This window comes from Oryx dammah, unplaced genomic scaffold, assembly GCF_014754425.2.
Source record: "Oryx dammah isolate SB20612 unplaced genomic scaffold, SCBI_Odam_1.1 HiC_scaffold_25, whole genome shotgun sequence".
Lineage (NCBI taxonomy): Eukaryota > Metazoa > Chordata > Mammalia > Artiodactyla > Bovidae > Oryx > Oryx dammah.
The window spans coordinates 92,863,736-92,877,563 of record NW_024070209.1 but is presented as its reverse complement, the minus strand read 5'-3'; the positions used below and the strand labels follow the sequence as shown (position 1 = coordinate 92,877,563).

Here is a 13,828-nt window from a genome sequence, read left to right as displayed (position 1 = left end):
TGTTTCTAGGGGCTCTTAAAGTGTGTTATAGCTTTTATTCAGCATGCATGGTTACTCTTAAAAGTTTTCACTTGAAGCTAATTTGTTTTCAATGTCATTTATTTTCTCCCAGGGAAGAGCAAAAAACAATTCTGCCGGTAACTTCTTGCTTTAGCCAGCCACTCCCAGTGTCCATCAGCAATGCGAGTGGCCTACCCATCACCACATCTGTCAGTGTTGGCAACCTCATTCTGAAAACTCATGTTATGTCTGAAGATAAAAACGACTTTTTAAAATCTGTTGCAAATGGGAAGATGGTTAATAGCTGAAAGGAGGTTCATCTTTCAAATTTGTGAACATACCATGGAAGCATTTACACTAGCTTTTTATATATATAATATATATTATATAATGTATATTTTTTTTAAAAAAAAGATATTACTGGGGGCATCCATTTCCTGTGGACTCTTTGATACTTTAAGCCCTCTTGCATTAGCATTATGAAAAAAAAGAAAATTTACTTTACTAGGGTAACACGTTCACTTTCCAGAAGTGATTGGAATTTGGACATTTAACTTAAGCTTCAAGCAGCTTTTTATGAGTTTGTAGCAATCCGGTGCAGTAACTGAGCCATTTCCTATTTTAAATGGCTTCTATAGAAAATTAACAACTCAGTTATTAAACTAGCAGGATCCTACAATGATACATCTAGTGAAAGTAGACTTAATTAACTTATTTATTTCTATTTTATGTTTCACTGAGAGAAATTTCCATCTCATTCCAGCTGCTTTATTTATCTTTTTCATGGGACTTTGCATGGATTTCTTTTCCTCTTTTTTTTTTTTTTTTTTTAAATTTTGAAGAGTGGAGTTAGACGTTCTTACCATAGAATTTTACAGGGTTATATACTAGCTTTCTTTACTGCATTATATGTAGGAGTGTGGTGCAGTGCTTTTATCTGTAGCATTTAACTTTTTTTTCAATTTTCCATTTTTCAAGAATAGTTTCTGCTTTGTTAATATTTATACACAGGCTACTTGTTGAAGTAAGTAATTAAATATATAACCAAGTGCCTAAGTCTTTCAGCTGATGTACTAGATATTAAATTCTCCTAAGTTATGCAGAATCGTTTTTACAATTTTGATAAATTATGCACTAATGTAATGGCAGTTTTTTAAAATGCAGATTTAAGCCTGTACATTATTGAATCTGATGACTTGGCAAAAGAATCAGGTGCTTTCAGCTTTTTTGAGAAAACCCTGTATGTAGCGTTTGCACTGACTAACAAGATGGTTATTGCTGGGTTTTTTATTTAATTTTGATGTTCATTGCATTATCTTGGTTAAATATTGTTTGTTGTTACTTCATGTTGGGGTTTAATTTTCCTTGTTTTCTGTTAGGTTGATAAGACTATGAACCATGTAATAATAGAATATTGGCTAACCTTTATTCATACTTAAAACATGAATGATTGCTGCCCTGCTAAAATGTGACTGAAAAGTGTTTTGACTTGGCATCTGAAAGTATGCAGTATGTTCAACCAGCTGTGCTCCAGATTTGTGGGAGATATTTTATTGAAACCTAAATTTCAGTCAACATTTGAAAACAAAAGCTGGGCATTCCTTCCTGGTGATCTTACCTATAGTTTGTGTCTTTGTTTTTCCCCCTCTTATTTCTTTAAGATTAGTTTGACTTTTATTATTATTTTTTAATTAACTTCTGTGAAGTTGTTTACTCTGAAAATTGTACTGGAATATTTTAAGCCAAGCTGATCTTTCACCAGGTGTACTGTATGTAAGGGCTTTTCCTGCTAGCAAGATGCTTAAACAGGATCATGTTATTGGTCGTCTGAGCTATTTAGTTGTTTTACAAAACCACAGCATTGTATCAGATAAGATTTTGATAAAAAGTTTTGTGCACATTTCCAGGGGCGGGAGGGTTGACATTTCCCTGAAATTTCTTGATCAGAATGAGTAAATACTGGTGTTTGATACCTGTCTTAATGAACATGCTCATAAGGTGACTGATAAGTTGTAAATATACCTGAGAAACAAAGGGGTAGTTTTGATATTCTGGTGTCAGTATGGAAGATCTTACACATTTATTTAATACTCAAATGTATGAAGGTGTTTGTTTGTAGCATAACAGCACAGTAGCCTTGACTTAGTTTCCTTTGGTTAGTACTGTACCTTTTTGCCATGGCCAGTGCCCCTGTCCCTACAAAGACATTTTATTTATTTCACTCTGTAACCTGAAATGAATAGGAACAAGAGTTTTAAACCATGTTACATTAACTTATTTCCGACATTATGAATTAGCCTAGGATATTACAGGAACGTGATTGTTATATAATTTATATCAGAACCTTTCTATAAAATATGCGCTTATTACATTTGAAATGCTTCCAATGTACTTTATTTGCTGTTTGTATTTCCAAAAAGGATATGCAAACCAGTATGTCTATTTCATGGATATTTAAATAGTGAGATCTTCCATGTTGAAGGTAATGTATTTTTTTTTAAGATTTTAAAATTGCTATTTTGTTACAAAATAGAGACCTATTAACAGTTTGAGAGCTCCTTATGTGCCCTCAGGGAAAGAACCCTCTGTGCAACAGAACTACGCAAAACATCTTCAGCACGTTCTGAGGGTGAATATATACTACATAAATTGATCTTGTGTATTTAACCTTATCTTTTTAATTTTAAAATTGAAGTTTTGAAACTTGGTTGTGCTCTGCTGGAGGGGGTTGGGATAAACTGCTTAGGTGTTTGCCTACTTGTCCAGTGAAATTACATTTGCATCAGTGTATGTATATACCTGCCAACTTTATTGGTATGTCTCAGAACACTTATATTAAAATAATGCTTGTCTTGCAGCAGGTGATCCCATAAAACAATAATTCCCTGTTCTTAAAAACTTGCTCTCTTCCTCACTAGCAGCATAGGAACGGTTTCTGTGTAGGGATGATTCTGTATTGCATCCTTTAGTGACCATCTTCTGTTTCTCATGGCGTGAAGTAAATGTGTAGTAAAGACATTGGTTCTCTGCCACTTGAGAAGAAAGAGCAGTTTATCTGATCCTTCTTCTGAAAGGTACCTAATGGTATCATAGAGGAAAAAAATCACAAATCAGACCTAGAGTGTGACTTTTATATTGGGGATATTTCCTGACATTTGACCCTTTTACCAACATGTTTATGATGTACATATATTTGAAATCAAAAGATATAAAGCAATAGGAGAGGAAGTTTTTAATGTCAACTAAACTGCATATGTGGTATGTGGTCTAATTAGGAAAAAGTAGCCTGAGGTCTGGAAAGTGGGAAAATGGTGGGGTTTTTTTTGTTTTGTTTTGACTTTTTGTGTTTTTTAAAACTTCTGAGTCACATTCTGAAGTTCATGTGCCTCATTCAGATACTGTGATGTAGCATCAGTAGTTCTTTCCTTATGGTCCCATCTCACTTCATGAATCCTGAGAACGTTACTGAAGTATTTTGTGTAGTTGGTACCTGAACAAAGCAGATTCCTTTGCTTTTCTGCCATGACTTTCAATACCATCTAATAAACCAGCGTCATGTGTGAAAGTTGTGCATCGTATTTTCAAGAGGAGGTACTTCGGTGGGTCAGTAGCACTGATACTTTTCCTAGTAGCTGTTTACTCTCAGAATAATAAACGAAACCTCCTATACTAGAAATGAAATTTTCTATTTGTGTGGATCTGGGCACTTTCAACTCAAATTTCAAGTTGATTCTAAGTTTACAAAGCACATCTCAGTTTTGCATGTTGCTTTGAGAAAATTACAGGATGCACAATAATTTGTAGGAATTTAAATTGGGATCATTTAAACATTTGAAAACTTGTTTTAAAAACCATCTAGCTTGCTTGTACATTTTAGATGTTAAAGCCCATGTTGTCTTGTTAACAGGCGTGGAGTTTGTAATGATCAGATTGAGCATGTGATTTCAGCTTTGAATCTGAATATTTCTTCCCTAGTTGCTAGATTCATTTTCTGAGCAGACTGTCACTAGTATTGGTGACTAATCATTTAAGGGGAAAGTTGCATTTGCAACTGTGTATTGCTTTTCTGGAAGAAATTTCCTTGTGTCTTAGTGAATGAAGAGTGTTGTTGGGATCACTTGCTGTAACTCCTACATAAGAACCCCTTCTGCAAGCAGAACACAAATGCACATGCTCAAGGAGTATCTCATCTTCGGAATAAATTGAATAAATTTGCTAGTCATTCCTTTATACTAGCTGTTTCTTTGTATCCCTTTGCTGGCAAGGGAATACAAGGAGTCAAGGCCACCAATCAGAACAGCCCACATTTGAGTGGAGTGCTATTTTTACTCCAAGAGCAGTTATTCCCCGAAGTCTGAAATTGGCAGTTTTTTTCTTTTTTTTAATAGAAAAATTTTAAATCTCCTTAAACCAGTGGAACACAGACACTGGCTGCACTTAGTACTGCCAAAAGCCAAGGTCATTTGCATATATTCCATCAATCTGTCAAAAATTAGGCCTCACTTTATAACCCAAGGCATGGAAGTGCATGCATTCTCTTAGCTGGGCAAACAATTATACTGTAGTTGTGATACAACACATGTGGCTTTTATTTGTACTGCACATATCCACTGTACAGCCACTTGGGAGTATCGTGGTTAGCTTGCAGCAACTGCTGTCTGCATTTATACTGTTTATTGCATATTCTTTTCCCTGGAAGTGAAAGAGAAATGTTTTTTCTTGTTGCATTGATTACATTTTATAAATTTGCTTAGCTGGAAAGTTTGGGAAAAGAGGCCTGTTTGTCAATTGTACAACCGATTGTGAAGCTCTAGTGTGAATATTTTTACGTCTGTATTAGACATTTTCTTTGCAAATCTATTGTTCGATTGAAATGTAAATGAAATTAAAAGATGGTGTACACCCATCATGTAAAAAGCAGGCACCATCTCTAAGATGGATTTAATGCTCATTTTTAAGGCATATACTCAGCTTCTATTTAAAACTATAATTTAAAATAATTCTGTACAATGAAATGGGGAATATATATGGGAATAAATTCTATTCCATTTATTTCAATTTGAATTTTCCAAATTGTAATGTTTCCCTTTGTGCTATAGAAATAGGATTAAACAGGGGAAGGCTAGGATTCATAAGGCCTGTATATGGGGGGAGGGCAGAGATGGAACAATGAGGGTTGTGATGATAGTGAATAGCAAAGAGTGAATTCTGTGTGTTTTTGCTGTAGCACTGAAGTGAAGAGATATTAGCTTTGGCTGTTCACAGAATAGAGCATCATGATTTCCAGTGTTTGAGAGAAAATTGATGGAACAAGTTTGCAGTACTTGACATGTATTTGCATGCACAAAATAAAATTATTTGTCCACCTTAAAAGTTGTTTGTTTAGTGTCAATATTAAGTTTATAGTGCATTTTAGTTATCTTGACTTCGTTGGCAAATTTTTTGGTTTCACCAAGCTACCAGGATACTCTTTGAGATTTAAATAATCACCTTGCCTCATGCATTCATCACTGGTAAGGATCTGAAAGAAGTAGATTAGGCCAGGGAGGTTGAAATACTCCTTAATTCAATCAGTCACTTTATTCATTCAATGTAGAGTATTTTCTGTATGGAAGATGAGGACATAGATAATGCCAGCAGTTCACAATCTAATGGAGAAAATAGACTAAATACACAAATAATGAATCTGAAGTAGTGTATTAAAGAAGTATGAAGACTGTTCAGGGGAATCTCAGAATGTAACAGAGAATGGCCTCAGTAGATCCAGACACCATTTTTACTGGGCCTTGCATAGTTTTACTCATTGACTCAACTGATGAATTTTAACTCCCTGTCTGTGCTGGTCAGTAAGGTTGAACGTCAGTGAAACAAACTAGCCCTTTCTCTTGAAGCTCTCAGCATGGAACATGGGAAAAACAAATCTGAATAACCAGCTCAGTGAGCTATTTTCTAGTATAAGGGATATGGAGACTCCAGAAGGGAAATGATGGGGTGAATGGTAGTGATAGTGAACCAGAGGAATTGCTTCTTTGTGAAATTACCTCAGGCTAGACTTCACAGGCTGAATAATATTTCCCCATCCAGACCTAAATGGGAGAAAACACCCAAGTACCTACTCTATCTTCACGCCAACCCACTCTGTATCCTAATAGTCCTTCACTGTAAATATTATGAGCCCTGTTTTATATTTGAGATGTTAAGAAACTTGCCCAAGACCTTCAAACTAGAAAGTAATGGAGTTAGAATTCTGATTCAAGTCTTACTCTACCTTCCAGAGGTGGTGATGGTTGGCACCTGTTTCAGCCATAAGTGTTAAACAGTGGAAGGAGTGTTTGAGGAATAGCTTAACCAACTCTTGGAGCACTTAATAAGTTCCAGACACAGTTCTAAGTGCTATAGGTATGATATCATCTAGGACCATTATTTTCACCATTTTACAGATGAGAAAACTGAGGCAGAGACCTTAGAGAATTTGCCCATGGTCACATAGCTAGATGAGGTAATTGGGGACCTCTGTGAAGGACACTGAATACTAAAGAGACTGTTAAGGAGTCTTGGAAGTTAGATGATTTGATTGATTTGAGGTTTTAGATCACTTTGGCAGTAGTGTTAGGTGAAGCTGGAGATTGACCAGCAGGGAAACAAGTCAACAGTCTAGGTAAGAAGGGTTTAGAGCATGGCCTAAGCAAGGATGGAGGAAAAGAGATGGATTTGAAAAGGATAACATCTGCACGTTATCATGGATTAAATCTGGCTTAGAATCCCAGACCTCATTGCTGAAAACATCAATATTTGTGAAATAGATGATTTCGTATAAGCCCTGAAGTGATCACTGAGTCAGGAAGAAGGGGAAGAACCATGGATAGTTGACTCAAAGGAGAGGAAACTTAGTGAAGGAAATGAAATCCCAAGATGATTTTATTTTCTTTATAATTAACACCTATTGAAGTAATTATCATGCAGTTTAACAAAGACTTAAGTTTTTTTTATAATTGAGAAGTCCATAGTGCAGTGGTTCCAAATTTACCTGTATATTGCAGTCACCTGGGTGTCTTTAAATAAATTCCAAAGCTCAGAACACACCCCAGACCAACTAAAACAGTCTGAGGAGGTGGGATCAAGGCACTGCTACTTTTGAAGCTCCCCAGGTGTTGCCAATGTGCAGAACGGTTGGGAACTACTGCCATCATGAATGAAATGGGTTTGGAGCCTGTCTTAGCCCAAGTGCATTTGATAAATATCCATCATCAAGTGTTCAGGCTCAGGTAGTTTACAGATAGACTCATGCAACAAATGCATTTTTGAGAATCTTCTAAAAACTGGGCATTAGGGATACAGGATTGAATTAGTCCCTACTTCATGAAACTTAACGTTATAGTTTAAGTACAGTTTTAGATAGGGCCATCTGCCGAACATCTTAACTAGATCTCTAGTAAATATCTCAGATATATTAACATGTCCAAATCTGAAAACCCCAAACTGTACCTCCAAGTGTTCCCCATTTCAGTTATTTCTCACTTGACTACTCGTCCTAGTCCAGCAGCAAAGCCTGTCAGCCCTGCCTCCAAAATAGATACCCAGAATTTGACCACTTCTCACCACAGAGGTCCAAGTCACAGTTACCACTCACCTGGACTGTGACAGCCTCCTGTTTTCCTTCTTGCCTCCCGTTAGTTTGTTCTCCCCACAACAACTAGAGAAATCAGTTAAAATGTCAGCTTGATCTCTTCACTCTTGTGCCTAAAACCCTCCAAATGCTGCTCATCTCAGGGTGAAAGCCAGAGCCTTTTTTTAAAATATTTTACTCACTGTGCTCCAGCCGCTTTGGTTACTGATTTCTTCAACAGGCCATCCAGGCCTGCTCCCATCGTAGGGCCTAATTTACCCATGCTGTCCTCTCAGGTTAGAAGGCTTTCCCGACCCCTGTCAGAATCTTCACTAGATCTCTCACTTTCTTCAGGTCTTTGCTTAAAAGTCAACCTCACTGAAAATGAGACGAAGAGTAATGGGGGTAGAGGGTCAGAGTGCTATTTAAAACAGATATTTTAACCTAAGAGACTGGATGAGATCAACTGAAGTTTTTTGCTAGTTTGTTTCTAAACTTGATATCCTGAAATAATTATATAGATTCACAGGAATTTGCAAAAAATAATAAGAGTACCCATGTACTCTTCATACAGTTCCCCCAATGGTAGTCTCTTATATAACTAGACTATACCAAAACCAGGAAATTGATACTAGTCACAATCTATGGAACTTTTTCAGATTTCACCAGCTTTCACATGCATTCATTTTGTGTGTATGTGTGTGTGTAGTTCTATTCAGTTTTATCACATGTAGGTCTGTGGAACCACCACAGTTCTTGATAACAGAACTGAAAAAAAATTGTTCTGTCATCTCAGTGGTCCCTCATGTTACTATCCCTTTATATATATAAGTGAAATTATGCAGACTATACCCTTTGGAGATTGGCTTTGTTCACACAGCCTGATTCCCCTGAGAACCATCCAAATTGTTGCATGTCTTAGTAATTTCTTCTTTTTATAGCTGAGTAAGTATACCCCTTTTTGTTTAAACATTGACCCATTGGAGAGCATTTGAGTGATTTTCTCACTATTACAAATAAAGCTGCTATGAACTTTTGTGTACCTGTCTTTGTGTGGACATTTTTTTTTTTCTTTCTGTTTCTGAAGTGTTTCTTGACCAAGTAGATTAGCATACTTGGTCTACTTCTGAAGGAGATGAATAAATTAAACTGTATGGTTTTAACTTAAAAATGGACAAATTCCTGCAAAATGTGATTTACCAAAACAAGATACAGGATGAAAAAAGAAAACTGGAATAACTCTTTTATTAGTTACCTATTATAACAAGAGTATCCTCAAATTTAGTGGCTTAACACATTATTTCATAGTTTCTGTAGGTCAGGAGTCTGCATGTAACTTAGAGGAGTACCCTGCTCTGGATCTCTCTCACAACCTCGGTGTTGCAGTCTAGGTCTTAACTGGCTCTGTAGTCATCTCAGGACTCTCCTGATCAAGGGTCTGCTTCCAAGCTCCCTCCGCTTATTGTTGGTAGGGTTCAGTTCCTCCTGAATGTTGTAATGAGGCCTCAGCTTTTGATGGGCTGAAGCGTGCCCTCAGTTTTCTGCCTCTTGAGCCTCTCTGTAGGGGAGATGACAATCAAATGGTAGCTTGGCTCAGCAGACCAAAAGAGCCCGGAATAAGTAGGGGGTGGGGCCAGGTGGCGGGAGCTATAAGGAGTCACATTTTTTTTTTTTTTTGATAGGTAAGAAGTAGATTTATTTAGAGAGAAACACACTCCACAGACGGTGTGGGCCATCTCAGAAGGGCAAGAGGCCTCGAAATAAGGCATGGTTAGTTTTTATGGGCTGTGTAATTTCATAGGCTAATAATGAATGGGAGCATTATTCCAACTATTTTGGAAGGAGCAGCGGGGTCACAGTCTTTTATAACCTAATCATGGAAGCTTATTTAACTTATATGCAGAGTACATTATGCAAAATGCCAGGCTGGATGAAGCACAAACTGGAATCAAGATTGCTGGGAGAAACAGCAATAACCTCAGATACGCAGATGCCACCACCCTTATGGCAGAAAGCAAAGAAGAACTAAAGTGAAAGTGAAAGTGAAGTCGCTCAGTCGTGTCCGACTCTGTGACCCCCGTGTACTGTAGCCTACCACGCTCCTCTGTCCATGGGATTTTCCAGGCAAGAGTACTGGAGTGGATTGCCATTTCCTTCTCCAGAGGATCTTCCCAACCCGGGGATCGAACCTGGGTCTCCTGCATTGTAGGTAGACACTTTACCGTCTGAGCCACTAAAGAGCCTCTTAATGAAAGTGAAAGAGGAGAGTGAAAAAGTTGCCTTAAAAACTCAACATTCAAAAGACAGATAATGGCATCTGTCCCATCACTTCATGGCACTATTTGCCATGGGGAAACAACAGAAAACAGTGAGAGACTATTTTCTTGGGCTCCAAAATCATTGCAGATGGTGACTGCAGCTGTGAAGTTAAAAGACGCTTGCTCCTTGGAAGAAAAGCTATGACCAACCTAGACAGCATATTAAAAAGGAGAGAGATTAAAGGTCTCTCTAGTCAAAGCTATAGTTTTTCCAGTAGTCCTGTATGGCAGTGAGAGTTGGACTATAAAGAAAGCTGAGTGCCGAAGAATTGATGCTTTTGAACTCTGTGGTGTTGGAGAAGACTCTTGAGAGTCCCTTGGACTTCAAGGAGATCAACCCAGTCCATCCTAAAGGAGATCAGTCCTGAATATTCATTGGAAGGACTGATGCTTCCAATGTAAGACTAGTTGATGCTGAAGCTTAAGTTCCAATACTTTGGCCACCTGATGCAAAGAACTGACTCCTTAGAAAAGACCCTGATGCTGGGAAAGATTGAAGGCAGGATGAGAAGGGGACGACAGAAGATGAGATGGTTGTATGGAATCACTGACTTGATGGATGTGAGTTTGAGCAGGCTCTGGGAGTTGGTGATGGACAGGGAAGCCTGCCGTGCTGCAGTCCATGGGGTTGCAAGGACACGACTCAACTGAACTGAACTGAATCTTAGCAACATCCCATCAGTTTTGTCATTATTCCTTAGAAACAAATCACTAGGTCCAGACCACACTCAGGGACTGATATAGCTCCCAAAGACCCATACCTTCTGGTAATCATATTCTGGTGTGATCCCCTCACCTCTGTGTGGACCGGACCTGATGACTTCTCTACTCCCATCAGGAGGTAAAAACCATAGAGGGGCTGTATGATACAAAAGAATTATTACAATCTAGTCAGTGAGTGACTATAATATTAACGAAAATTCCATATGGTACCTTATGGCTTAGGGAGAGTAGCTAAGGAAGGACAAACTTGTCCTCCTAGTTTAATCTTACTTAGGTTTTCCAAATAGATTTTTAAAAAATGTTTATTCATGTATTTGGTTGCACTGGTTCTTAGTTGTGACACATGGTATCTTCAATCTTCGGGGTGGCATGCAAACTGTTAGTTCCAGCATGTGGGATCTGGTTCCCTGGCCAGGAGTTAATCCCAGATCCCCTGCATTGGGAGCATGGAGTCTTAGCCACTGGACCACCAGTTGTTTTTTTTTAAGAATAAAACAGGGTGAACATGCATTGGCGGAAAAAAGGACAACTTGGAAAGGGGATCTCTTTTGAAGACTGGGGGGCAGACCTCATTGGAGACCGTGAAGTTCAGCCCACTGAGCAGAAGAGAAATTTGCTGGTTTGCCCAGCCTGGGATTGGTTACTGGCAAGCAAAAAGCAAGGTTCTGGACTGCAAGCGAGCCTGCAGAGGAAAACTCGCCAGTGCAGACAGGAAGCCTTTGGCTGCCAATGCAGGCAGGAGCCCTTCAGGGCACTGACTTCCCTGTTGAGAGGGCTGCAGGCTCTCTTAGTGCTAGACCAGAGGGAGGTTGCAGGATAACCACATGTGCTGGGCCCATGTCTGGGGAAGAACTCCACTGGATGTCCTTATGGCTGTACCACTGACCACAGCCCCTCTTCCTCCAGTGCCCACTACTGAGAAGTTTATTGCGCTCACTGCAAAGGAGAGATGCGTAAAGGAATTTTATCCAATCTTAAAAAGCAAGAACAGTGAATTGAGAGCTGAGAGACAGATTATTTTCTGCTACAGGAACCATTTTAGAAGCTGCCTGCCATAGCTGTGTTATCTACTGAACAAGTGAAATTCATTATGAAAAGCTTCCCACAGAGGAAACTAAAGGCCCCCAGTGGTTTCCCAGGTGAATTCTATTAAACATTTAAGGATGAAATAATGTCAGTTTCACAGAAGCTCTTTCAGAAAATGGAGGAGAGAACTTCCTAACTAGTTTCATTAGACCATAAAACCCTGGCATCCAATAACTTAACAAAAAATTACAGCTCAATATCCCTTGTGAACACCAATGCAAAAATCCTTAAAATCCTAGCAAATCCAGATATTTATATATGTAAATTATAATCCATCATGTCCAAATAGGGTTTATCTCAGGAATGTAAGACTAGTTTAACATTTGAAAATCAATCAGTGTAATCCACCATATTAATCAGAACACAGGTTTTATCTATTATCGCATCTGTGCTCAGTCGTGTCTGACTCTCTGAGACCCCATGGACTGTAGCCCACCAGGCTCCTCCATCCCTGGGATTCTCCAGGCAGGAATATTGTCACGGGTTGCCATTTCCTACTCTAAAGGATCTTCCTGACCCAGGGATGGAACCCACGTCTCTTGCATCTCCTGCACTGGCAGGCATATTCTGTACCACTGTCCCACCCAGGAAGCCCTGTATCTGTTACTACATACTCTCAAAATCTAATGACGCTCTGTCCTGACTGGCTAATAAAGATTAAAAATGTATATGTAAATAAGAGAAACCCAAATATTTCTAAAAAAGAGAAAGTATTTTGTTTCTTACATTTTAAATATTTGGGCTATTTAAAGAAAAATGTTGCTACTAACATATTATTGTCAAAGCTATGAAAGCAAAGAGGTTTTCTCAGATGCTCTAACCAAAACCTTAAAAAGAAATTTAATTGCTTCTTAAAGACAATCTAACATCTAAAGCAAATTTCGATTTATAAAATTAAAGCCTACACTAAAGATACCACTTTTAAAACTTAAAAAAGTATCTATTATATAAGGAAGTAGCCCTCACTGGTTTTACATTCATTAATACAAAAACAAAAAGTTGTTTAGTCTAATTTGTAAATGACATATTCAATTGCCACAAATTGGCCCCATACTGACAGAGAGAGGAAGGTAAAGAGAAAGGTTAAACAATTCTCACACTGGTTGATGTTATCCAAAACTATTAATATTTCTTGACCCTTAATACCTTTATAACAAAAAATAATCCAAACAACAGGGACAAATTTGTTCTAAATTTACAAAAATATTGGTTGAAAAACTTTTTCTGGGAAACTCAGTAGAGGACCAAGTCTTGTTTTATCTCCAGTTGATTATAATCTGGAAAAACGGTAAGGGTGGAGTAAGCCTGGGAACCCAGACTCGAGGCATTTAAGTATTTCAGTTACTTCAAAACTTTAAATATGTTTAATAATAGTTGGCAAATCTGGTTGGATCAAGATTTTTCGCTTGATAAAAGGCAAATGCTTTAACAGCTCATGGATTTTGTTTTTCCAACTAGGAAATACCTTCAGTACTCTCTATGAATAAATTTTACATTACAGGTAAAATACTTCAAAAACTATAAATTACACCTGGTACTCTCATTAAAAGGAAATGTCACTCTCCACATCACCCCTAAATACTGGTAAGATAAACTGAGTGGTCCTGGGGAATACTGTTAACTGACTCGGGTACAGTCATATTCCGGATGGATGCAAATGACATTCCCAGCAAGCATACAACTGGAAAACCCCTCTATAATACACAAGAGGAGAACAAAAGAGATCAATGAAAATCAGTATTAAAACTATACATTTACATTTATACTTAAATGTTTTATTAGTTTTCTCTTACTCTTACTTTTTTACCTTTTGTTGATTCCTGTTTTCTGTCCGCTCAACTCTTTAAGCTGTCTAATTACTTTATGCAAAAAATTACAATGATAGCTATTCTTTCTGGCTTTTAATTATGTTATCTAACTTTCAAAATCCTCTAAAATATTACCAACCTAAATATGTCTCCATACTTAACTGGCTTTCAGTCCCCCTAAGAAGAAAAGTTATGACCAACCTAGATAGCATATTCAAAAGCAGAGACATTACTTTGCCGACTAAGGTCCATCTAGTCAAGGCTATGGTTTTTCCAGTAGTCATGTG

At 37.8% G+C, this 13,828-nt stretch overlaps 1 protein-coding gene across 3 annotated transcripts in view; it reads left to right on the top strand.

The window, feature by feature from the left end:
* The window catches only part of RC3H2 (ring finger and CCCH-type domains 2), a 52,390-nt gene extending 47,017 nt beyond the window's left edge, over positions 1 to 5,373 (top strand). For all 3 annotated transcript variants that reach the window (XM_040225074.1, XM_040225075.1, XM_040225073.1), the window contains one exon: positions 113 to 5,373. In XM_040225074.1, coding sequence (XP_040081008.1) covers positions 113 to 308 — 196 coding nt within the window. In that variant the 3' untranslated portion in view covers positions 309 to 5,373. The remainder of the gene's footprint in view (positions 1 to 112) is intronic.
* Positions 5,374 to 13,828: the final 8,455 nt, after the last annotated feature.